This window comes from Notolepis coatsorum (assembly GCF_963971535.1).
Source record: "Notolepis coatsorum genome assembly, chromosome: 1".
Lineage (NCBI taxonomy): Eukaryota > Metazoa > Chordata > Actinopteri > Aulopiformes > Paralepididae > Notolepis > Notolepis coatsorum.
Window position 1 is genome coordinate 177,488,415 of NC_140165.1, and position 27,069 is coordinate 177,515,483.

The window sequence follows — 27,069 nt, forward strand, 5'->3', positions numbered from 1 at the left end:
TTTTGGCCATTCGAGACCATTTTCAAATGTCTAATCTAACGAATTTGGTTTGCTCATAAAATGCTTAAAATGTTAAATGTGATTATAATAGGCTACTGTTAATGTATAGCGACGTGCACCAGGCTGTCAGAATGTTAATTTGGGATAAATAAATAATAATGGGTTTCTTTATTTATTTTCGTTGTATTGTGCTTGTGCTGCTTGATGACATACATAATCAAATGTCCAATCTAATTGTTCTATTCATGCAAATAGTTGAAGCATTTTTTAGTAAGGTGAATAACCTCAAGCACCCATTGCTTTTTTCACTCACTCATTTGTCATGTTATTCGATAGGCAGTGTCCTGAAATAACTTAATTTATCAGTAGTGTCGAATTTCTTAAGAAAGAGAGAAATGTGTTGGTAAATTTCCCTATCAATTATATTCTTGTATTGCTAACGGGTCTCAATCTGAATTTTAAGAGGGAATTTGAATACATGTGGGGGGGGGGGGGGGGGTGTAATAGTCCTACATCAGCATGAATCAGCAGTCTGCACCGACTTCATATAGTTGTAGACACATTGTTGTACTACCTAGGGTGGCCATAAGAGGGAGTAGCTTTGAGGGGCTGCAATGAATGTATGGCTGTGTAGTTACTTTAACCCCTTATGCTGAGTGCACATTTAGCATTCTCCAAACAAACGCTTCTTCGTCTTCTTCTCCGTTTACTGTAGGAATCAGCCATCATGTAATATACCGTTGTCTCCAGAATTTTATTGGCTACAAAGGTGGTCAATCATTTTCGCCATCAGCGGTGACTGTTGCGTTCAGGACCCAGCCAAACTGGACGTGGTCACTTGTCCGAATGGCTTGTCAAATGACGCTCGTCGGATGTTTCGTCTTGTAACTCGAGACTGGAAGCATGCAATAGGTAGAGTGGGGTGATGATCGAAAGGCGGCAAATTAAACTTTTGAACAATGTATTGGTTGATCTGCAAAAACGCAGCCCGGAGCCGGCAGACTAGGGCAAAGTGCTGTGACGTGCGCGTGTGTACTCAAAGACATTATTCAACGTTTATGACAGCATTCTGGTTTTACTAACTGTTGTTCATTTTCAAAAAAATAATGAAAAAAACGCCCTTACACTTATGCTGCAATGTTATTTGAAGAGCAGGTTACTTTCCAGACCTGCAGTTGTCATCAGTAACTTAATCCACTGGAATGGTCAAACTCGGTAACATAAGGAGTACTTTCATGTACTTTACCCATAGAATATGCAGTCAACTTAACAATTTAGACAATTTGGGGCCAACTTGATTAAGTTATAATCAAGACATACAGATGGATGATGGTATCAGAGCTCTGTAGGGACGTACAGATAGATGATGGTATTAGTAGGGATGGGTACCTTTCACATTTGAACCGATACCGGTACCGGTACCTGTACTTTAGTCTCAAGAAATTTAATTTACCCACCTCAGTCGTAAAAAAGAATCCAAACTTCAAATAACTACAATTTTGACAGTTTTCGGCTTGTCATTGCTCCGACTGCTTTGTTGTTGAATCAAGTCAAATCCTAGGTAAGCATATATTGTGCGTGTGAACGTTGACATGAAAAGAAAAAAGTTAAAAAAAAATAATAATACATTTTTTTTTATTTATTTTTTTTGGTTTCTCACTTGATTCGATACTCGGTAGTACCGACTAGGGGTGGGAATCACCAGTTTCATCACGATACGATACGATATCGATTCTTTAGACAACTATACGATATTTGCCGATATCACAAAGTCTGCCACGATACGATTCAATTCAGGTGCCTGCGATCGATATGAGGCGATATTATGTGCCCATTTAACACAATCAGTCACATTTAGATCAACTAAAAAAAGGCTACGGAAATATCAATTGATGTATTTATTTTTGAGCTCTTCCAGACATTTAAATGAAAAACAATCTATTGTTTTTAATACAAATAGACCTCCTGTTCACTTTTGTTTTTATATATTGAGCTTTAACACACACACACACAGACACACACACACACAGTCCCCCACAGCCCCCACCCCTCCTCCTTCCAAGTCCCCTCTCTCCTCTCCTGTTCTCTCTCACGGTTAGCTGCTTAGCTTTTAGCAGCCAACGTTCATTTAGATATTTAACGCGACGTTGGCATAAAGGAATGGCGACGATGCAACGCCTGTTATATGCATTTGACCCGTTGCGGGGAAAAAACTGCACAGACTTATATCGGCTCGCAAAATAGACGCTTTGTAGTGCTTTACAGCAGACGCAAACACTGCTGTAATGTCTACACGGAGTTTCAGAATACTGGGCGCCGGCGGATATGACTCGCGGGGATTTTCAAAATAAGAGTATCGCAATATGAATCGATCTTTTTACGTTGCATCGATCCTATTTGATTATTGATAATAGATCGATATATCGATCTGGATCGATGTATTGTCCCACCCCTAGTACCGACGTGTTTCGGTTCGGTGCCTCAAAAGTACCGAATTCGGTACCCATCCCTAGGTATTAGAGCTCTGTAGGGACGTACGGATAGATGATGGTATCAGATATCGGGGTAATACCGGGATAACTGGGTATTTTGTTGCAGAATTGTCCTCCTAATACTAATCTCCGATACCAAAAGCTGACATGTCAGAAGTCAAAGCAAAGTGATGAGAATGTGTAGTTTGTGTACATGCAGTGTACGAGACATGCAGTGTGTACGAGACATGTAGTGTGTACGAGACATGTAGTGTGTACGAGACATGTAGTGTGTACGAGACATGTAGTGTGTACGAGATTTGTAGTGTGTACGAGACATGCAGTGTGTACGAGATGTGTAGTGTACGAGATGTGTAGTGTGTACGAGATGTGTAGTGTGTACGAGACATGCAGTGTGTATGAGAGATGCAGTGTGTGTACGAGACGTGTGTACCAGGGGCGGAGCTAGGGGGTGGCTACCTGGGCTCAAGCCCCGGATGTATTCTGAAAAGCCCCGATTTTTTTTTTCTTCTTTTTTTACAATTCATCATTGTTACATGAAAATATGTTTGCACCAGATTTAGCAGAAGCTAATTTCCATCTGTGGTCTATCCAGCTGCTAACTGTATTTGAGTGAGTTAAGTCTTGGTGTTATGGTAGACTCAGACCCAAGCTTTAAATCACAATCAACAAGTTGACTAACTTAATTCTTCCACCTTAGAAACATAGCTAAAGTACGGCCATTTATAAATCAAAAGGACGCTGAAAACCAGATCCATGCCTTTATCTCAAGCCAACTCGACTACTGTAATGCACTCCTTACCGGCCTCCCGAAGAAATACGATGATAACTATTTTATTGCAATGCACTATTGCATTATTTTATTCTATTTTACTAACTATTTTATTGCACTGCACTATTTTACTTTGTATCAGTGAATCATAGACGCCTGGTCATAAGAGCATTCGGAGCATCTCTGCTCTCCCACTATTGAACTTGGGGGAGCAAAGGTATGATCTTGCTCCACCACTTTTTGATTATATGAAAAATATGATATATCCCCCCCCCCCAATATATAAATCTAACCATAACTACGTTATGGTTAACTGAGTTTTATAGTGAAAAGAGCAGCTTTATTGGTCAAGATTGAAGGCTCTATATTGCAGGAAATTGCACGTACAGGTTCATTAAATAAAAAAAAAACTGTCGTGGAGGGGGTCGTGCATGACCCCCTCCAAACCACCCCTTGCCTGCCAAAAAAAAAATAAGAAAATATTCAAAAAAAAAAAAATAAAAAAAAAAAAAAAAAAAAAAAAGGGGGGGGGCCCATCTGGGCTAAGCCCCGGATCTCCTACAATCCTAAATCCGCCCCTGGTGTGTACGAGACGGGTAGTGCGTATGAGACGTGCAGTGTGTATGAGAAGTGCTAGTTCCTCACATTTTAATTCTCTTCTCAGGAATGTCTTGAGACTGAGGTGAAGAAGTGGACAACGCTGAACGCACAGACTCCAACCAGCGCAGCAAACGCAGACATACTGAACATCAAAGATTAAATCCACAAAAGTTCCATAGACTCACGTTATTAACAATTGGTGAAGATACAGTCAACCCTGATCATATATCAGTTCCTCAGGAGACTTGTAATGATAATTATTATAAATAATGTTTATATATTTTGGTGTGTTGCAAGGTTTTAATTTGAAAGGAGTTTCCCCTCATGCTTCAGTGCTTGACATTGCTGTTAATATTTACAGCTGTATTTAAAGTCTGCCTTTCTCCGCCATTTAGTAGTGTCAACTGCATTGCAGGTGATGGGCTCAATTCAGTCAATTCACTAAGTGGACTATCTCTTAATGTGAAAATTGGAATAAGAGAAAGATGCTATCAAGAGATAAATCACTGAGAATTAATGGGTGAATTGATTGAATTGAAAATGAATGGTGTCTTGTTAGTGGTATATTAGGTAATGTTCAGTAAAACCACCTATTCCCTTCCACTGAGTTATGAATTCAATCTGCTTGTACATAACAAGGCGAGTTCTAATAAAGCACTTGGATCATAAAAAGTAATTGTGAACATGTCTGTGGTTTTTCTGATTTTCTTTGAGCATACTCTGAAATGTATTCTTTCTATTTATATGTAACCTCTTTCTAGTAAAAGAAAGCACACACATTCTGAAGACATCCGACACCTGTTATGTCGCTCTCGAAATCACAATGAAGATAAGTGGCTTTACATACTGCATGCCTGCCATTAAGTGCAGGGCAGCTAGTAGGTTAGTAATTGTATTATGACGACTAAATATTAATGCTCCTAGTTGTTGTAACTATCTATGATGTCACTACACTGTCTATGATATAACGTAAGCTGCAGTATGTTTCATGCATATGGTAACGCGCCGAGGACCCGCTGCTGTTGAAGCACCCATTTATTTTTGGCATCTGACATTAGAGTAGATCGCCCTTTTGCAATGGTAGCGGTCCACAAGCCGTAGTAATATCGAGGTTGACGAAACGTCTAGGTTTATATCCTTATCTCACGAGGAGAATCTCGATTAATTATGGATTAAGTTCACAATAGGGACTAACCACACATTGATACGGTGAGTGTTTGTACCGGGTTCCTATCCGTTTTGTTTTTGTTTATCGATATCTGCTCGTGTTTAGCATTGCAGCGTGAAAAGGTCATGATGAGGGGGACGGGACGGGCTACAGAGTGGGTTATATAAGCATTGTAGCGTAGCATACCGTTTCTAAAGTAATGTAAAGAGTAATGTGGTGTGACAAGTCAAATTGCCGAATTCAACGATGAAAGAACGTCTACTAGGGAAGTCGGTCCGTACCCGAAACGTTGTAGCCAAATGTTAAAAAAAAAAACATGCACTATGCATGCGCAAAACCTGAACTGAACTGAGCTGCACGATGTTGCATTTATTTGGGAATTCCGTCAGAGCAAAAGCCTATGTTAAAACAAATGTTTTGTACTGGTTGGATTTTAGATTGGAATCTAAAATGCTAGGATGGGATTCCAAGAAAATATTCTAAACAAGGGTTAGCCTAATTATTACAGGAATAACCTGATACTAGTGATGCTATTATTATTATTATTATTATTATTATTATTATTATTATTATTATTATTATTATTATTATTATTATTATTATTGTTATTATTATTATTATTATATATATATTTTTTTGAATAATAATGATTGATTGAAAACTTTATTAACAGATTGCAGAATGGGTACAATACAGTACAGCTCAATACACACAATTGTTAAGGGGATGCAGACCAGAGAAAGACTTTCGTCTTGTTTACATCAGGGTCCCCCATTTTCAATTCATCAGGATATGACATACAGATAGACAGTACTACATCTATACATTTATGACATACCAGATTTGCAAATACAGTACTGTTTGTCATACAAAAAGAGTCCAGAAAAGAGAGTATATACATTTGACTTGGGTTAGGACATTTACAGGGGCCAGTTTCAAATAGCAGTCTCCTGTATGTGTTCTTTGAGAGTGGTTTTGAAAGTGGGTAGTGATTCACATTCCTTTACAGCTTTGGGTAGGGTGTTCCACATTGATGTGGCATAATTGCGAAAAGTGTTTAGTCCCTTGTTTGAGCCGAATCTGGGTTTAACATGATTTGTGGAGCTCCCTCTGGTGTTGTGATCGTGGTATTCACTGACCTTTGGGAAGTATTTTGACATGTACATGGGTACCTTGGTCGTGTAGTGTATCTTGTAGACCAGGCCCATTGCAATACTCTGTCGTCTACTCTAAGCCATCCTAGGTTGTCAAAGTGGGCAGGAGTGAGGTGGGTTCTATGAGTCAGGTCAAGCAGTAGTCTGACCAGTTTGTTTTGAGATGTTTGTAATTTTGTTTTTAGCGCCTTTGAGGTGCTTTGGTACCATGAGGTGCAAACATAATCGTAGTACCCTTGAATGAGTGCTCCTGCCAGAGTCTTCAGGGTATTCTTGTTTACCAGAGAGGAGATCCGGTACAAGAATCAAGTTTGTTGGTTGACTTTTTTTATTACATTGGATGCTATTTTGTCACAGGAAAGATTTGCCTCTAGGATGGAACCTAGACGTAATTTCATCTTGTGTTGTGTTCCTTGTGACAATATTGTCACCCACTCAGGGCTCTACGCTAACCTTTTCCCCAAGGAGCACATGTGCTCCTAAATGAAAAAATTTAGGAGCACACAAAGAAATTTAGGAGCACCCAAAAATATTTAGGAGCACAGTGAAAATATTTCAAGTAACAGAGTGTAAATTAACTCTTGCTACAACCCTGCATGTTTACATTTTGTATTTTGTACTTGATGTTCATTAACATGTGCTGTCCCTATCAAATAAACTATCAAATCAAACTACTGCTACAAAAGTAACAGTCACTTAACTTTAGCTTTTGCCCCTTTTATGCATACAATGCCTATGTTTTGGCTAGTGTTGCTCTTCTAGAAAAATAATCCTTTCAGGGTTGCCTATTGAAATACTGTACACCTCCAGTACAGAAACATTGTTTATGAGTTTGCGTGTCAGGTAGACCATTGATTGACAGTCGAGTCTGCCAATTACGTCACATCGCTTGCACTCTGGCCGTCCGGCGCTGCAGCTGGACCCTATTGCCCATCTTTGCTGTTGATAACGCTAGCCAAGTTAGCTGTACACACATACACAGTGGGCCAGTGACTTTGGTGTAGTAGGGGTGTAACAATGCATCGATCCTAAGGGGAAAATTCAACTGCATCGATTTGAAAATGTTAGAATCGATTATCGCAATTTTAATGTGTACACGTTATGTTATTGTCATGTCCGTTACAGCCAACACAACGATATAATACGCTACTGCATCAACGTTATGATTAACAAAGCAAGGCATTCGTTTTGTTGCATTACCATTATATTACTATTGCTATCGATAAATCTAGGTGTTCTAAAATCTATTGCTATTGGTAAGACTATATAATAAGTTAGTGTCTCGGAAAACGCAGAGCCCTGATTGCAATGGCGGAGTTTCAGGACGTAAACAAGCAAAATGAGAGCTTCCGATTAGTCATTTGCTTTATTTCCCATGAAACCAGTCACGTCACTCTACTGTGATTGGACCGTTGGCTTGAGTGCAATGTGGGACTTGTAGTTTTTTAACGATTCTCAGTGGAGAAAAAAAAAAAGGACGACTGAGGCTGTAATCTGCACTCGCACACCGTGCGCGTAATTGATTTTTCAGGTTCGCACACACATATTTTTAGGGGCATATGCGAGCAATATGGTTGCACTGTAGAGCCCTGCCACTGTAACTGAGAAGCCGTCGGTCTTGCTGAGTTTGTTATTTGAACCGAAGAGAATGGACTCTGTTTTACCCAGGTGTAATGATAGTTTATCAGCGAGCCAGATGCAGATTTTGCCTAGTTCCGAGCTGAGGGTACATAGCTGTCAACATTGGGATTTGAAAAAACTGGAGATTTCGCCCCGCCCCCTCCCAATGTAGTCTCCTCCTCGTATGTATATTATTTTCTGTTGGATGTTTGTTGACAGCTGCTCTCTGCTGAGCTGCCTCGTCGCTGCCATCAGCTGGTCAAAACCTGTATGTACCCAAGGACTGGGTGAACTACTAATTGCTACATTAAATTAATCAGATACCTGGTTGAAGTGAAATGCTGTGTACATCCCTGCATTAAATGAATGGAAGTGTCATACAATAGGATTTTTATAACGTTGACACAAATTAAGGAATATTTACACTAAGTTCTCTTTTACCTCTTATTTAATTCATTCATTAATTTAATTGTAGGTACTGTTTATACTGTACTATAGTCCTGTGTGTTGTATATTGTGTCCTATGTTACTTTTGTGTTTATTGTCTCTTTCTATATACACCGTGGGAAGGGGGGCATATAATTGATTTTTTCTGTATGTCTTGCACAAATTGACAAAGTTGAGTGTCTATAGTGTCAGACACTAATTGTAATGTTAAAAACGGATACTGCTGTAATATAAAGTGAAATTCTACCATGCCTCAATGTATCCACTTTAAACATACACTAAATGTTAATGTTAGAAATGTTCCATTATTTCCACCATGTGCAACATTTCCTAAGAACAGCAATGTCCATTCTATCAACTCCAAATCTGTGCTATGAGCTCAATTCTCCAGGTGCATGCAGAAGTAGAATTGCTGTCTTGTTTTGGATGAATGAGTAGAAATGAAAAACGGAAATCTTGTTTTATTAAAGTAGTTTTGACATGTGATATAGATAAAGATATTGTTTCATTGTGTATTGATTAACTTTACATTTGCGCTTCATTACTTTACAAAAGTTATACTGGCACATCTAATACAGCAATGGATTATGGGTAAATGCAACGTTAAAGCAGTGCCAATGTAAGACTGACTTTTTAAACAAATGCCAATAATATAGTATAAAGTAGGGTATTATTTGGACTAAAGAATGGTGTTGTCTCACCCTACTCGCATGTTGAGGGAGAGCACCATACATTATACACTGAGAAACCACGGCAGAGAGTGAGCTCTCCGGGAACAACCCCACTTTGCCCGACAGTTTTGTCAGTGACCGTCTTCCGGGCTGACTTCCTGTGCTCACGCTCTAATCTACACTTCTGCCACCTGTCGTCAAGGAGGGGAAGTGCAGCCATTTTGTATAAATAAAAAAATACAGGAAAAATACAGGAAAATATTTTAACGGGGGGACGTCCGGAGAGAAGGTTGAAATACGTGAGAATCCCGGGAAAAACAGGAGGGTTGACAGGTATGATAGGGTACCGTTTACCTCCACCATCTGTTCTCTCCCCTCCAGGTAGGATTGCATCCAGCTCACTGATAGACTATCAAAACCAATTGCTTTTAGCTTGTCAATCAGAATGGAGTGATTGACAGTGTCGAAGGCCTTTTGTAGGTCCAACATGACCATGCCGCAGTATTTTCCCGCGTCCACCTCTTGTTTGATGTGGTCGTTTAAATAGAGAACGCTTGTGTCAGTGGAGTGGGATGTTCTGAAGCCAGATTGGAATTCGTAGATTAGATTTTTTCCGCAAGGTACTTTTCGACCTGTTCGTATACTATTTTTTCCATGACTTTCGAGATGGAGGTAAGGATAGAAACAGGGCGTAGTTGCCTGGGTCTAATTTGCTGCCCTTTTTGTGCAGGGGTGTTACTCTCGCAATTTTGAAGTCTTTGGGTACGTGTCCCTGTTTTATGGAGAGGTTTATTATGTGTGTGATGACTGGGGTGATGGCGGCTGCTGAGTCTCTGAGGAACTTGGAGGGGATATTGTCATGGCCAGTGGCCTTGTTCGGTTGGAGGGTGCTCAGTTTTTTGAGGCTCAGCTGTTACCATTTCTAGTGATTCTTTGTCCTGTCCTGGTTCCTCTGCTAGCGTAGATGTTGATCCTGTCTCGATGCCCGGGTGGCGAAATTCCGTGGGGGGGGGCAGGGGGCTGTGTTGATTCCATCACGCCAGCTACCTGTGGTGATTCTGTCTCGCTGACCGGGTGGCTTTCTGTGGGGGAAGGGCAGGGTCCTTTGGCTCCGGTTGTTTGCTATGTTAGCCTGCCGTCTACCTGCGTCAACATCGAGTTGATTAGCCCCGGTTCCTTCTCTCTCGTCTCGCCCTCCCGTGTGTTCCTCTGCGGCGGCGGCGGATGTGTTGTATGCTCCGGCGTCGGGTGGGATGTATACACCAGTAGCCATCATTGCATCCTGTAGTGCCAGACCCAGTCGTCGCGTCTGAGTTTGCGTCCTGATGGGGGTCCTGACGGGGCCGTGCCCGGGGTTTAGCTGCACGTCTCCCGAAAGTAGCACGATAAGGGACAAAAAGGTCCTTCGGTCCATTCTGCCAGTCAGGGCCTGTTCTTATTTTCCGGATTAGCCGTTAATGTTGCATGAATAGTCGCTATAGTTGGTCTATAGAGTAGTTCCAGACAAAAACATGATCACTGTATGCTAGAGAATTTATGCCAATAAGCTGGTTTATTGTAAATGGAGTAAAGGAATATTACACAAAATATTCCTCAAAGGATTGCTTGAAGTACAAAGAATTTAAGACATGCAATTTTTCCATAATAATTTACACCTTAAAATATTTTCAGAGGGCCACCATTGGCTGGACCTTGAGCATATACAATATATATATATATATATATATATATATATATATATATATATATATATATATATATATATATATACTCCCTATACTGTATATTTGTAAGTTAATAAAAGATATTCATTGCAGCAGTATTAAAAAAAAAGTAAAATAAAGTAAACCATTTTGAATGAAATAACACCAATTTTATTACATGTTAATGACAAAGTGTTTTGTGTTTTGTCTCCAGCCGATTATCCGCTGTAAAGTAGAGCAACTTCGTTGCCTTGGTTCGAACCCTGTCACGCTAACATGACCAAAGAGGACGAGATTCCGGACTGGGTGGGAGCCCTCGAGTTCTACGACAAATATGACCCCAAGGAGATCCTGGGAAGGTATGTTCAGAGAACCCTCCATGGAGGTCCTGGGAAGGTAAAGTTCAGAGTAGAGCCTGACTGATACGAGTTTTGGGGTCGATACTGATATTAGGGAGTAAATTATTCCAATATCAATATATCGGCTGATATTCTTCATATATATATATATCGATATTCTTCATATATATATTATATAATTTTTTGTGTGTGCAACATTAACACTTTCTCCGCCAGATCACGGCGTACAACGTTATTCTGATCATATTTCATATTTTCGCCATGGTATTCATATTTCCATCACGGAGGCTGGTCTGATGCTGTCTGAGCCAGCACAACTCTGCAACGCTTCAATACTGCCACCTGGTGGCTGATCGGCGAGTTGCCAAACCAGATATGCCCGTTGGAGCTCGGTCCGTCCCCTAAATCCGTCCGGCCACTCGTTTATCGTCGCGCGACTCAAGACACACACCGTGGATATGGATCGTTGCCATAACTCAATAGTCGACATGATTTGGGCGTATATTAGTATTATACATTTAACGACGATCACGGAATTATAAATGACCCCCCCCGTTCACCCGCGCATGATCAGTCATAATGTTTAGGACCATGTACAGTTGAAACTTTTTTATATAGCGTCGATCGGTATCAAACGGCATTTGATAATCTAATATATGCATTTATGCCTATATCTCACGTTCTAGGAATTACTGCAGAAAACGATAAAAACATATTTATACTCTAGACGGTATTTTCGTATGAATGTGTGAATGAAAAAGTAAAACGTTCCTACATCCTGAACGATAGATAATCGATGTTGAATGGGCCATAGTAATGTCAATTTAGCAATACAATTTAAAAAGTTATAGCCCTGCAAAGAAGGTGAACATCTCCATAGACTTACAGTGCTGGCAGAGATCAAACATCGATGGATATAAGCGTGGCAGTTAATGTGTTAACTGAATTATATTTGAGCTGGAACCAAACTAGTTTGCATTGCATGTTCTATTCTATGTTCTATTCTAAATAGCTTAATCTTTATATAGGTAATAGGTAGGTATATTAAAAAAACAACATAATGAGTGAAGTCACTGATGTCCACTCTATTAACTTTAAACCACGTATTCTCTACTCTATCAAGCTAGCTTATGAATATTATGACTGAGCTATATAATATAAATGTACACACACACACACACACACACACACACACACACACACACACACACACACACACACACACACACACACACACACACACACACACACACACCCACACACACACACGCCCTGTCCTTTATTCTTGTATAAAGACATTTTAGATATCCCACGTTTAAAGTGACAGGATATTCTGCATTATAAGAATCCAATCTGATTCGTCACAAACTGAGAGTCATTCTCATTTCCGTCCATCCACAATGCACTCCCACCAGTCTCTTAGTTTTGGAGATGGCATTAGTTAGTGATGCTAGTGGAGGTCAGTTGGATAGATCACATGTAAATCTCATGTGGCGCATCTGACATCACATGTTGCTTCCTAACTGTTTCACAACACACTAAAGTGGTTTAAAAGGGACTTAAAAGTAGAATCTCTAATGCCGTCAAACAGTGCCCTCTAGGGAAAATAGCTTGGTATTGCACAGTGTGTCTCAATACAAATACCAATTTGGTATCAAATTGCTATACCTTACCAACTGTATCCAGAGTCATTTAAAAAAAAAAGATTTTTTTAAGTGATTCTGGGAATAGAGATTTTAGATTAGATTCAAATTTATTGTCATTATATACTCATAGCACAACTACAGTACAACAAAAATAAGTTAGCATCTCACCAGTGCAAGGTAACAGTACAATAACAACATACAGTGATTAAATGGCATTTTTATAACAAAGCTACTGGGTAAATATGCAAATCTCATGTATGCACAGTATTATTATGTACAGTGATACAAGTATAAATATACTATGGTAATAACTTAACCATGCTGGCCAGTGGTATAACAATAAGAGTAGGTATGGGATATTAGGGATGGGTACCTTTCACATTTGAACCGATACCGGTACCGGTACCTGTGAATCGATACCGGTACCCAACGGTACCTTTTTTCGGTATTTTAAAAAAAATAAAAAAAAAATAAAAAAAAATATTTGTTATAAATTTTTTCTTTTCTTTTTTTTTTTTTTTTCTTTTTTTTTTCTTTTTTTTTTTACTTTTTTCTTTTCATGTCAACGTTCACACGCACAATATATGCTTACCTAGGATTTGACTTGATTCAACAACAAAGCAGTCGGAGCAATGACAAGCCGAAAACTGTCGAAATTTAATTTACCTACCTCAGTCGTAAAAAAAAATCCAAACTTCAAATAACTACAATTTCGACAGTTTTCGGCTTGTCATTGCTCCGACTGCTTTGTTGTTGAATCAAGTCAAATCCTAGGTAAGCATATATTGTGCGTGTGAACGTTGACATGAAAAAAAAAAGTAAAAAAAAAAAAAAAAAAGTAAAAAAAAAAAATTAATAAAAAATATTTTCTTTTATTTTTTTTTTATTTTTTTTTCGGTTTCTCACTTGATTCGATACTCGGTAGTACCGACGTGTTTCGGTTCGGTACCTCAAAAGTACCGAATTCGGTACCCATCCCTATGGGATATACATCCATATCCTGAGCCCCCTGCTGTATTCACTATACACACATGACTGTGTGGCCAAGTTCAGCTCCAACTCCATAGTGAAGTTTGCGGACGACACAGTGGTGGTGGGGCTGATCTCTGACAACGACGAGAAGGCCTACCGGGAGGAGGTTGAGGTACTGGAACGCTGGTGCCAGGACAACAGCCTGCTCCTGAACATTGGTAAAACCAAGGAGCTGATCGTGGATTTTAGGAGAAAACAGCAGGTGACACACACACCACTGAGGATAAACGGGGCTACCGTGGACAGGGTGAGCAGCTTCAAGTACCTGGGGGTCCACATCTCAGTGGATCTGACATGGACAACACACATAGACTAAAAAAGGCGAAGCAGCGCCTCTACCACCTGAGACAGTTAAGGAAGTTCAGAGTATCGGGGAAGATACTCCAGTCCTTCTACTCCGGAGCTGTAGAGAGCATCTTGACCGGAAACATCACTGCCTGGTATGGAAACAGCACGGCACAGGACAAGAAGGCCCTACAGAGAGTGGTGCGCTCAGCTGAGCGTACTGCAGGTCCTATATAACAAGAGGTGCAAATCCAGAGCCTGCAGGATAATGAAAGACCCTCACCACCCCAACAACAGCCTGTTCAAGCAGCTGCGGTCAGGCAAACGCCTGTGAACACCAGCAACTAGGACAGAGAGACTTCGGCTCAGCTTCTTCCCCCAGGAGTGATTCGGAAACAAAGTAATTCGGTTGTGGACGGGTTCTGGGATCACGTGGAGTGTGTTATGAGAAATAACAACGTCTGAAAGAAGTGTTTCAGCCAATCAGAATCAAGAAATTTGCATGCCATTGTATAAAAGACACACACTGTATGTATTGTGCTGTATAATGACAATACATTTTAATCGAATCTCATTTTGAAATCGCTACCTGTTGAGTGGATCACCATGGTGCAATGCGCTCACCTCCGAAGCTGTCTGACGCGTCCATAGGCAGCGTAGCGATTTCAAAATGAGAATCGATTCAAATGTATTGTCATTATACAGCACAATACATACATATACATACACACCATCCAACCAGAGTGGATAAATTAATTAAACGTTATTTTAACACTTTGGCTGCCATGGGTTAAATTCATTATCAACCGTAGGTTGCCGGCTCTATTTGTCTATAGAGAAAGTCCCCTTCTTTGCAGGGCTATAACTTTTTAAATTCTATTGCTACATTGCCATTATTAGGGCCCATTCAAAGTCCTATATGTATTGTTCATTGTGTAGCAACGTTAAACTTTTTCATTCACATATTCATAGTAAAGTATGGTCTAATGTATAAGTATGTTTTCATCTCTTTCTGCAGCTTTCTCCAGAACGTGATCTATAGCCCCAAATGCATTATATTGATGATGCAATACAGTTTTATGGCAATCAGCGCGATATAAAAAATTCCAACTAGACGTACTTCTAGAAGTTACTACACGTCATCTGATGTTGACCGGATGGGCTAGGGGGCGTTTATAATTCCGTGAGCAGCGTTATACCAATCATCTAATGTGGGTCAAATGTTGATAATAGCAGTTAGTATCGAAGACGGTAACTTTACACGCTGAAACTCACCCCAGTCTCTGCGCGCCGTTGGGCGATCATCGTAGAGTAGAAATGTTATCATTATGGGATGTAGATTTACCCGGTCCATCTCCAGCTTGTATAATGGTATATACGTCCAAATAATGTTGTTTATCGAGTTATTGGCAATCGATCGCTGTGTATTGTGACGAGCTAGAATGCCGGGCAGGGCTCCAGACTAACTTTTTTCACCACCGTCCCAGAACCGTCCCGAAATACAATTTTAACCGTCCCAAAGTGAATGTAACCGTCCCAAAAATACCAGTGCATACATTTTTTTTTTAATTAAATTATATAAATTATACTTTTTTTTTTATTTTTTTTATACAGCTACTGTTTTATATATACTGTTTTTTAGTAATAACTAGAAAGTAATGGTATTTATTCAACAACAGGTGATTGATTATGATACTAATACAAATCTATACACTGAGTATGGGGCTGCAGCACTGCAGATATACCCTACTCCAACGATCCACACGGACATTACACGGTGTTGCACTCGTTACCAAGTGGCTCTGCAGATATACCCTACTCAGCTACAAGGCTCCGTTGGAGAGGATCTATTCTGTTGTGATTTTTGCACAATAAATATTCAACATTCTCTTTTGAGACTCCGCCTCAGACTCTTATCATTTGGCACTAAAAGCTAAACATTGTCACCGATATGGCTGTCCGCAACATGTCATTAATTGTGTACGCGAGGTGGTTCAGTGACGACGCTAACATGAGCTAGGTTAGCTAGCATGTAGCTGCAGATGGAAAGACTAACTTTACTGGTGAAAATGTGATTTACGTTGGAATACTCCTTTGCCAACTTGCTGTACTTTGCTTGCAGGTCTGCAGCCATTATTGCTGGATTATGAATAGTCCCAACTTTAGCCAAGGTAACGTTAAGCTAAAACTAGCTCTTCAGCTAATGCTAACACCAGCAATCGAACCCATCAGAGCTCCCCGTCACACTGCTCTGTCGGGAGGATGGCATTTAAGAAAGTATCTGCTGTTAAAATGACAAACAGCATTGACACTTTAATTCACGGTCGGTTAAACACACGTTTGTTTTATAATGCTCACAGCAGACCGCAGTGTTGTTGATAAATTACGTGGGGATTTAAGTTCCGCAAAAAAAGGTTCCGCACCGTTGCAATCGTACGGTGCACAGCGCGTACTGTACCGGAGGAGAGGTGGGTAGGAACTTGATGCTGGATGAGCGTATTGCTGCGTTGGGAAGCGGAGATAGTCATTGGATTTGGCAAATCACGCTACGTTTAGACTTCAGTGAACTTAGTCAGCACGAGACATTAACCATTTGACAGCAATATATGCGCGCACTGACAGTCGTCCAATTGACATTTCCTGTGAAAAAAAATCCTCTCCGTCCCGGATGCGTCCCAGCAAAGATTTCTGTTCGTCCCAAATCAATATTTGATCGTCCCCGGGACGACGGGACATCGTTAGTCTCGAGCCCTGATGCCGGGACCTATAGCGAGTGCCCGGAAGTAATACGGCCGTCCAGCACAACCTCTATGGCACTTCCTGTTAAGCGATTGCGCCGATCGGCCACCAGATGGCGCTCCTGAACCGCCAGAGAGCTCAGTGGGTCCTCCTGGTGGATCTCAGGCCAGCGGAGGGGAAATATGAATCCGGTCCCAGATTTTTGAAATATTGATATCAAAGACGCTGTAAAGCGTCTTCGGCAACTTGAGCATGGCCGGGAATGACGTGTTTAAGCGTTTCCCGGCACCCAAAGTGTTAAGCTAATGCTTCAATGTCTGTGTTTTGACTCTGATGAAGACACACTGCGTCGAAACGTTAGTTTAAAATCAAGTCGTGATGCACCGATGTGAAAATTGTGGCTGATACCGATAACCGATATTAATATTGCTGTTCTGGCCGATACCGATATTTACCGATATCGATATCTCTGTATAGAAAACACTTTTTTATGATAATCAAATAAAGTGCTATTTTCCAAAAAAAATTTTTTTTTTTTTTACTTTTGTAACTTATTTTCAGAAATGACTAATATTTTGAAACTATTTAAGGGCGTTTTCACACCTAGCTCGTTTGGAGCTGTTGTTCCGGAACCTGGAGCGTTTACCCCCTATTTCGGTTCATTTGGGCATATGTGAACACAGCAATCGCATTCTGTTGTGGAACAAAACAAGCGGGCCGAGACCGCCTAGAGAGGGTGGTCTCGGCGCACTTCCAACCGAACCCGAAGCGACTCGTACGCTGTGAGAATGCAATCGACTTAACAAACCAACACAACTCACTTGCCGTACTGTGTATGCGTTGCATGATGACGCTTTCGCATTGAATTGTGGGCAGGATCAGTTTGTAGTCTTTAGGCAGCTAGATCGGTAAAGTTAGCTATAGACCACTGCACTTCCGCGTTACATTGAAATCGGGGAGGAGAGAGCGGGGGGAGCATAATAAATGAATGTGGATGAGAGCCGTGATGTAAGTGGTTGCAGCTACGGCTGTGGGGGTGCTGGAGACATGATCGAATAGACTTTTATGCGCCTGAGTTTCCTGAACACGGCGCGACCCATTCCTAATCGATCAGAACTAAATCGGCCGATTTACATCACGGCTCTCATCCACATTCATTCATTTGCTCCCCCCGCTCTCTCCTCCCCGATTTCAATGTAACGTGGAGATTCAGGGTTAGGGGGGGGGGGGGGGACACACCCTAAAATCTGACCAATGAGTGACAGTTTGCTCGCACGTGCGTTTGTTTTGGTCCGCTGTTAACACAGCCGTGTGAACACAAACGAACTAAGGGACAAGTGCAACATTGTATCATTATAGTCCCTGTGTCTCCCTGAATCAGAACAAAGCAAACTAACTACAGGTGTGAAAACGATATAAAAAAACTAAAAAAAATTATGAAGATGCTCTCTACAGCTCCGGAGTAGAAGGACTAGATAGATGTCCCCTCTCCCATAATGTCTCCCCTCTTCACAAAACACAACTAGAGGCTCAGCTACTGTGTCCAGGTCATCCACGTTATACAACGCTGGTCCAAGTTCATGCTGGATAACAGGATCAACAGATGTTTTCATTTAATTCCAAACCTTTATTTGAACTCATAAGACACAGAGGTTAACCTCATTTACAGCGAGGACAAGCTTATAAGACATTATACAACGGCATGCAAATTTCTCGATTCTGATTAGCTGAAACAGTCATTTTTACACGTATGTATTCTTCACAATTCCACGCTCCTGGTCCCAGGACCCGCCCACAACCGAATTACAATCACTCCGCCGAAAAAACAAGATGGCGGACAATAATCTTTAACAAATGGATATGTTGATAGCGTCATAACCAGGGGTGCAGTCGTAATATGGGCGGAGGCCAAACGGTATCCTATTATTATGCAAAGTCTAGGCACTTATCACCTAGACTTTGCATAATAATAGGATGCGCGCACTTCGAAGCCCAAACGCTGTTTGACCGCGGTTGCCCAGCACTGCACCACTGGTCATAACGACTAAATATAAACAGATTCTGTCACGGCGAATGTCTTAGTTCTTTAAACAATGTTGGATGATGTAATTGATGGGTCATGAGTCATTGTGGAACAAAATAAAAATCGCGCGGATTGATTGATTGATTAATTTGCATCTTTTTTAAATTATTTTCTTTCTTCCCCTTCCTTGCCAGAGCTCACTCTCTCACACTGTTTGGCTTCCAGACACACTCACTCGGTCGCATACACACCCACACGACACACACACACACATACACACACACACAATGTTGAATGATGTAATTGATGGGTCATGAGTCATTGTAGAACAAAATAAAAATTGCGTGAATTGATTGATTGATTGATTGATTTTTTTTATTATTATTATTATTTTTTTGCGTTTATCGCTTTTTCTGGTCAAGCATGACTGTTGGAGCCAGATTCAGTCCTTAATATTTATTTAGTCAAAAATATGAAGCAATATTGTTTGGAAAACGATTTGAAATGAACTTGATTGATAACATCTTTTATTTGTTATGACTTGGATGTGTGTTGCTTCAACAACGTGGAGGCGTGTCTGGTCCAGCCCATTTTGAACCGGTGATTACAGCACCTTAGTGTGTGAACTCACTTTATCAATAGACTGGTGCGCTAGTAAAAAACATGACACTGGAATGTAAGGCATGCAGCCCAGACGGTTTTTGACCGTCGCAAGCGCTATGGATTTGGAACTTTAGAAACTGGAAACAGGACACCATGCAACGGGAATAAGCCAGCACACCTCCACGTCATCCGGTAGGAACCCATTCACGCTAAACAAAGCTTCAAGTAAATGAAAATAATAAATACTCTTTTCTATAAACCAAACAATTCAGCTCAGCTGTTTTCTTACGGAAAAGCGCATGCGCGCGTCAACCAAGGCTGTGGATCTCACATTGTCAAAAACCAGGCATGCAATACTTGCGCCTTTGTTTAAGGAACATCACTGGAATTGATTGCTGGAAATAACATTACGTTTGTTTGCTTTGAAGATTGTGTATCGAACATTCCACGTTACTACTGGGAACGAGGTTAACTATGGACAGAGTTCAATGAATGGATACGCGCCACTCATTGGATGCGCGTCTGTGAAGCACTGACGTCATTTCATAGTGTTATCCCCGTCGTCAGATAATAATCAAGAAACGAATCAAGTCGAAGTATCAGTCGACGACGATGTTTGAATTAAATTGAAAAGCATGCGCAATAAACGCACCTTTTCAGTTATTTGTTGGAACCAAATCAAACATTAAAGGAAAATGGAACGTTTGGTCGAAGAAATTGACGCTGTACATTCCAATAGATTACAAGAATTGAAAGCATCTAGAAGCGCCAAATTGGGTGTTTTAACCAGAAGGAAAAATGAAATCTTTGATTTAATGAAGCATACATGCCAGGTGGAAATCGTTAAATCAAAAGTGGAAAACGAGTTCAACAAAGCATATCAAGAACTGAATGATGTAAATGATTGTGTCAAAACTTTATTGTCAGTAATGTCAGAGGATGATGTTAAACTTGATCAAAGTGAGTGGTACATCCCTAAAATAATACCAGTGGATGAATTCAAAGACTGTGTATTACAATGGATTGATCAAAATGAAAAGGTGACTGATGATGATGCTACAAGGAATATTGCAATTACAATGGATGATATTGCTCCAAAGGACAGTGTTTCCAATGTGCGATCAAGACGCTCATCAAAATCCTCAAGATCATCCATAGCATCTCTTAAAATGCAATTGGAAAGTGAACAAGCTGAACTAGCAGTCAAGGCTGAAGGGCTTAAAAGGAAGCAACAGCTTGAGATAAAAGAAGCAGAGCTCCAAGCTGAGAAAGAAAAGCTTGAGATGGAAACTCAGATGGCTGCTAACAAAGCAAAGTTAAGCATTATCAAAGGATATGAATTATCACATGAATTAACACAAACTGTACCTAAAGAAATGCAACAATCGGATGGAATGAATGAATACCTGGAAGAATACATTCAAGAGGAAACGGAACAACAACCAGAAAAGCTGTCATGGACAGCTGGATTGGACAGCACCAACATGGATGATGTTCCAACCAGATCAAGGCCCACTCACAAGGAACCAGTGGAAAGAGCAACACATGGAACTATGACAGAATATGAATCTGTGCGTAAAAAAATACCATCACAACTAACATATCAAAGGCATCAAGAATACGACCCTTTGATCTCAGTCTATGCCACGCATACAATTAATCCTCCTCTAGGTGGCACCAAAGTACAAGCTATGTCATATGAAAATACTTCATCTTTCAGACCGTATGACCTCCCTGCTTTTACAGGTGCACGCCACTTCATGCCACACGGCACAGATGCACAAGGACATGTAGGACCATCAACACAACCACACAGTAAAGGACCTACAACAAATACCCAGGACACAAGTAAAAAGCATGAATTTTACAGTCTGGTGAACCTAATGGAAGGTCAAAATAGGATAACAGAAACTCTGATTAAGCAACAAGGACAATTCACTTTGCCATCAATCACTATCCCTGTCTTTAAAGGAGACCCTCTGGAATACCAATTCTTTATAAGAGCCTTCGAACATGGCATTGAGAGGAAAACTGAGAACCGCCAGGATATGCTGTATTTTCTGGAGCAATTCACATCAGGTCAGCCAAGGGAACTGGTGCGCAGTTGCCAATACATGCTTCCAGACACAGGTTACACTACAGCAAAGGAGCTTTTAAAGAAGCATTTCGGTAACGAACACAAGATTGCCACTTCATACTTTGACAAAGTGCTCAGCTGGCCAATAATCAAAGCTGAAGATGCAGAGGCCTTGCAGGCTTATGCTGTGTTTCTCAATGGTTGTCTCAATGCCATGAGCTCTGTTGAGTACTTGGAGAAATTGAACCATCCAACTAACATGAGAGCCATTCTCAGTAAATTAGCCTACAAGACGCAAGAAAGATGGAGATTCAGAGCTTGTGAAATACAGGATCGTTATGGAACAAGGCCAAAATTTCCAGAGCTGGTGGAATTTATAAACTATCAATCCAGAATCCTATCACATCCGTTGTTTGGAAGCTTAAATCCCACACAGACAAGAAGGCCCGTCATACCACCACCAGGCAAGCCCTTCCTCTCTAAAGACAGAAGGCCTAAGAGTGCATACAGTGGATTCGCTACCAATGTGGCAAAGGTGACAGGCAGCTTCTACAAGCAGGCTGTAACCGAATGTGTGGATAAAGCACCAAGAAAAACAACCAACGAATGTTTACATTGCAAGGGAAACCATGAGCTCAGTTCATGTTCACAACTGAAAAAGAAAACGCATGAAGAAAAACTGGAATTCTTGAAGAAAAAAGGAGTGTGTTTTGGATGTTTCGAAGTGGGTCACATGAGCAAAGGTTGTCAAAAGAGACTTACCTGTCAAGTGTGTTCTCTCAAACATCCCACAATCCTGCACATCAACAGAAAATATCCTAATATAGAGAAGGATGAAAACTCTAAAGATACAGCCGTGACAGTATACACAAATCAAGCTGAGTTGTGGAGTGACACTGGGGCCGGTAAATCAGAATGCAAACTCGCCATAGTTCCTGTAAAAATCAAAATGAAGACAAGTGATAAGGTGATTCTCACATACGCCTTTATGGATCCAGGAAGTTCTGCAACATTCTGCACAGAGTCCTTGCTCAGACAGCTGCAGGCCACAGGAAGCAGAACTACCATTTTGTTAAGAACTATGAACGAGGAACAGGTCATAAAGACATCCATGGTAAACGGCATGAAAATCAGTGCTCTTGACAGCAATGAGTATTTGGAACTCCCAGAGGTTTACTCACACTCTGCGATCCCTGTGAAAGCTGAAAATATCCCAGACCAGGAGGATATAAAGCAATGGCCATATCTACACCAAGTGAAACTTCCTAGAATAAAAGCAGAAATCGGACTGCTGATCGGCAACAACGTTCCAAAGGCTTTGGAGCCATGGATGATAATTAACAGCCAGGGAAAAGGACCTTTTGCTGTTAAAACCACTCTCGGATGGACAGTCAATAGGCCACTCACACAGGGCACTGGGAACGTCGTTACCACAAACAGGATCTCTCTGGTAAGGATTGAGGAATTGCTGCAACAGCAGATGAAATATGATTTCCCAGAGCGCCAGCACGAAGAGCGCCTAGAGATGTCTCAAGAAGACCATATATTCATGGGAAAGGTCTCAAACTCAGTAAAGCTGCAAGACTGGCATTACAATATCGGATTGCCTTTACGGACCGACGAAGCTGAGTTCCCAAACAACCGCTGTCTCGCTGAGCAAATGGTCATGAGCTTGAAACGAAAGCTGTTAAAGAACCCACAATTTCATGAGGAATATAGAACACTTATGGCTGACAATCTGAAGAGAGGTTTTGCTATCCAAACAACATCCGACAACAAGCAAAAGGAAGCCAAGGTTGGAAAGACGTGGTATATTCCCCACCATGGGGTTTACCACCCTAGAAAGCACAGGCTACGAGTGGTGTTTGACTGTGGAGCTACCTACCAAGGTGTGTCACTAAACTCTCAGCTTCTACAAGGCCCAGACATCACCAGCAACCTCACTGGTGTCCTCACAAGGTTTCGGCAAAGGGCCGTTGCCTTCATTACAGATGTGGAGGCCATGTTCCATCAAGTGAGAGTACCGGATGAAGACTCAGATCTTTTAAGATTCTTGTGGTGGCCCGATGGAAAGCTGGACACAGACCTCGAGGAGTATAAGATGGTTGTACACATTTTTGGAGCCACATCATCTCCAAGCTGTGCAACTTTCGCTTTACAGCAGTGCGCAAGAGACAACATTGGCAACTTTGACCCAGGGGTCATACAGACTGTGCTCAGAAACTTTTACGTGGATGATTGTCTAAAGTCAGTAAAGTCTAACAAGAGGCCATACAACTCGCCAAAGACCTCATCAGTCTGTGTGCCACGGGTGGGTTTAAGCTAAACAAGTGGATCAGCAACAGCAGGTCGTTGCTTCTCTCCATCCCAGAACAGATCCGAGCGCAAGGGGTGAAAGATCTAGATCTGGATCAGGATGCACTGCCCATCGAAAGAGCCCTTGGGGTACAATGGTGTACCCAGTCGGATTCATTTGCCTTCAAAATACAGCTTCAAGACAGGCCGCTTACCAGACGAGGGATCTTGTCTATGGTGAGCTCTATCTATGATCCTTTGGGTATGTTGGCACCCGTTGTCCTCTCCGCAAAGCAGATACTGCAAGAGCTGTGCGGATTAAAGCTAGCTTGGGATGATCACATACCTCAACACCTGCAAAGAAGATGGTTGACCTGGCTAGCCGACCTGTCCCAGCTGGAAAACTTCAAAGTTAAGAGATGCTTCACGCCCGAGGATTTTGGAAACCTAATCTCTGCGCAGCTCCATCACTTCTCAGACGCAAGTGAAAGTGGTTACGGCACAGTCTCCTACCTAAGGCTGCTGGACGACAGGCACAAAGTCCACTGCACGTTTGTCATGGGCAAAGCAAGGGTGGTACCATTAAAACCCATCACCATCCCAAGGCTCGAGCTTACAGCATCAGCAATGGCTGTATGAATGGATACCTTTCTGCAGGCAGAACTTGAACTCCCTTTGATCCCATCGGTCTATTGGACAGATAGCACATCTGTGCTTAAGTATCTGAACAATGAAACCTCAAGATATCACACCTTTGTTGCCAACAGAGTGAGCAACATCCGTACGGAATCTGATGTTACACAGTGGAGGTATGTCAACGGCACTCTGAATCCCGCTGACTGCGCATCGAGAGGCTTATCAACAGCTCGCTTCTTGAATTCGACATGGATACAAGGTCCTGAATTCATGCAACATCCAGAATCGGAGTGGCCACAATGCCCAGAATGCACATTGACAAAGGACGATCCGGAAGTAAAGGTCTTCACTATAAATGTTGCTCCTGTGGATCAGTCTGTGAATACAGTCATGAAATTAATCACCTACTATTCTGAGTGGCATCGTCTCAGAAAAGCCGTAGCATGGATATTGAGGATTAAAGCAACACTAAAAAAGGCCTGCAAAGAAAAGAAGGAAACGAAAGGTGCACCGGAAAAGAAAAAAGGAGATTGCAAAGCTCTGTTGTCTGTTGATGACTTACAGGAAGCCGAACATGCCATTATCCAATTTTGTCAATCAACAGAATACAAAGAGGAACTAGAGTCACTAAGGAAAAGAACGGCTGTGAAGAAGACCAGTCACATCCATAAACTTACCCCAGTTCTTCATGATGAGCTAATAAGGGTTGGTGGAAGATTGGTCAGGTCTGCAATGCCCCCTGAGGCCATGCACCCCGCCATTTTGCCAAGAAAACATCATGTAACGACATTAATCATCAGACATGTCCATGAAACCGTTGGACACAGCGGGCGGAACCATACACTATCTCGCCTGAGGCAAAAGTCAGGTCAACTCTGCAGTCAGGGCAGTGATCGCAAAGTGTGTCCACTGTAGGAGGTCGAGTGGCGTCAGAGGTACACAATACATGGCAGACTTACCCCAGGACAGGCTGCTACCTGACCAACCACCTTTCACAAACGTGGGTGTAGACTACTTCGGCCCATTTGAAATGAAAAGAGGGAGGACTTCCGGTATGAGAGCAGACGGGTAACACACGTGCGAAAGAGCTCCTGGTCAAATGAGTGAAAAAACGGATAAAAAAAGACCCGAAAAGTAATTAAAAAGGAAAATGCTCATGAGAAGTAAGGAAGAGACAACGATTGTGAAGGAAATAGAAATGGAGAACATACGAGAAGGAGAGAATCCGAAGAAACAGAATCCCCGGAGCGAAGCCGAGAAAAGCCAGGCGAAAGAAGGGGGAGGTACCGCCGAGGCAGACACGGGAATGCCAGGATGGGCCATGAACATGCAGGCCGGGATACTGGAGAACATAACAGCGGCGATAAAACTGAACACGGACACGATAAGGAATGATATTGGGAAGCTACGGGAGGAATTGAGGAAGGAACAGGAGGACTTCAGAGGTGAAATGAATACAGAAATCAAAAGGGTGGAGGAGAAGATGGCGGGACAGGACAGAAACGTGACCGAGTTACAGACTAGGACGGCTCACGCGGAGGAATGGAACACGGAGATACACGAGGTATTAACATGTGTGATTCAGAAACAAGAACAGATGGAGACAAAGATGTCGGACATGGAGGGGAGGTCACGGAGAAATAACATCAGAATATGGGGACTGAAAGAAGGAGTCGAAGGGGAATCGGTGACCCTATATGTGGAAAAGCTTATCAAAGAACAAATGAAGGAAACGGGACTGGAAAAAATGGAGATACAGAGGGCCCACAGGGCGTTGGCTCCGAGACCACAACCGGACAGACCTCCGAGGGCGGTGATTATTAACTTTCTAAGATTCAAGGTTAAGGAATTGGTACTCAGAACCGCGTGGACCAAGAAGATTGAAATCGAAGGGAAAAGACTATCATTTGATCACGACTACTCGACAGCGGTAGCGATAACACGCAGGTCCTACGCGGGACTGAAGAAAACCCTGAAAGAAAACGGAATGAGATTCTAGTCACCCATGACCTCGCTAAGGATTCACTGGGAGGAAGGAGCGGCGATGTACGCGACGGCACGAGAAGCGGAGCGAGAGATGAGACGGCGAGGGATGAGGATGGCGGAGGACGGAGAAGGAAGGAGGCGGGAGGAACAGACGCGGAGCCTGCAGCAGAGATTGGAAGGAGCCCGCAGGTGGATCAGAGTGGAAGACCGAAACCGGAGGGAGGAGAGAGGAGAAGGCGGAGGTGAAACGTGACGGAGCGAGGACGGAGACGGATGAGGAGGCCAGACGGAGAGGAGGCGGGAGGAGACGAACGGATGAGTACACGCACAAGAGATTGAAAAAACTATTCAAATAGAGACAAAGTATAGAAACTGAAATAACATATGCATAAGCACACATTCCCAGGTAGAGGCAGGATATAGAAATGAACGTAACGTATACATGGACACATAATACACAAGCTGATGGAGGAAATAAATGGAAATATAACTAGGTTTGATAGGCGAGACACAGACCATACTGAAACAGATACATAGAAACACGCTGTGAGTAACACAGTTGGGAGGGATTAAGGGGATAAATGGACATCACATAGAAAATAGAGGAGAGGAAAAGAAAATAATAAGGGGTACACGGGAGACACCGCACACGGATATGGGAGGAAGGAGGGACAATGAAACATATGAGTCACATTGAGAGGGACCAAGAAAAGAGGGTCTTTGATCAAAAGGAAGGACAGAGCGCTTTTGACCAGGAGCTC

General features: G+C 41.9%; 2 protein-coding genes across 2 annotated transcripts in view; both read left to right on the top strand.

Annotated features, from left to right (window-relative positions):
• chchd2 (coiled-coil-helix-coiled-coil-helix domain containing 2) overlaps window positions 1–4,540 on the top strand; it is a 39,074-nt gene extending 34,534 nt beyond the window's left edge. The window contains exon 4 of the mRNA XM_084315092.1: window positions 3,929–4,540. Coding sequence (XP_084171218.1) covers window positions 3,929–3,939 — 11 coding nt within the window. The 3' untranslated portion in view covers window positions 3,940–4,540. The remainder of the gene's footprint in view (window positions 1–3,928) is intronic.
• A 6,360-nt stretch (window positions 4,541–10,900) lies between these two features.
• phkg1a (phosphorylase kinase, gamma 1a (muscle)) overlaps window positions 10,901–27,069 on the top strand; it is a gene marked incomplete at its 3' end in the record, with an annotated part of 82,759 nt that continues 66,590 nt past the window's right edge. Inside the window, exon 1 of the mRNA XM_084317466.1 lies at window positions 10,901–10,986. Within this exon, the coding sequence (XP_084173592.1) occupies window positions 10,904–10,986 (83 nt within the window). The 5' untranslated portion in view covers window positions 10,901–10,903. The remainder of the gene's footprint in view (window positions 10,987–27,069) is intronic.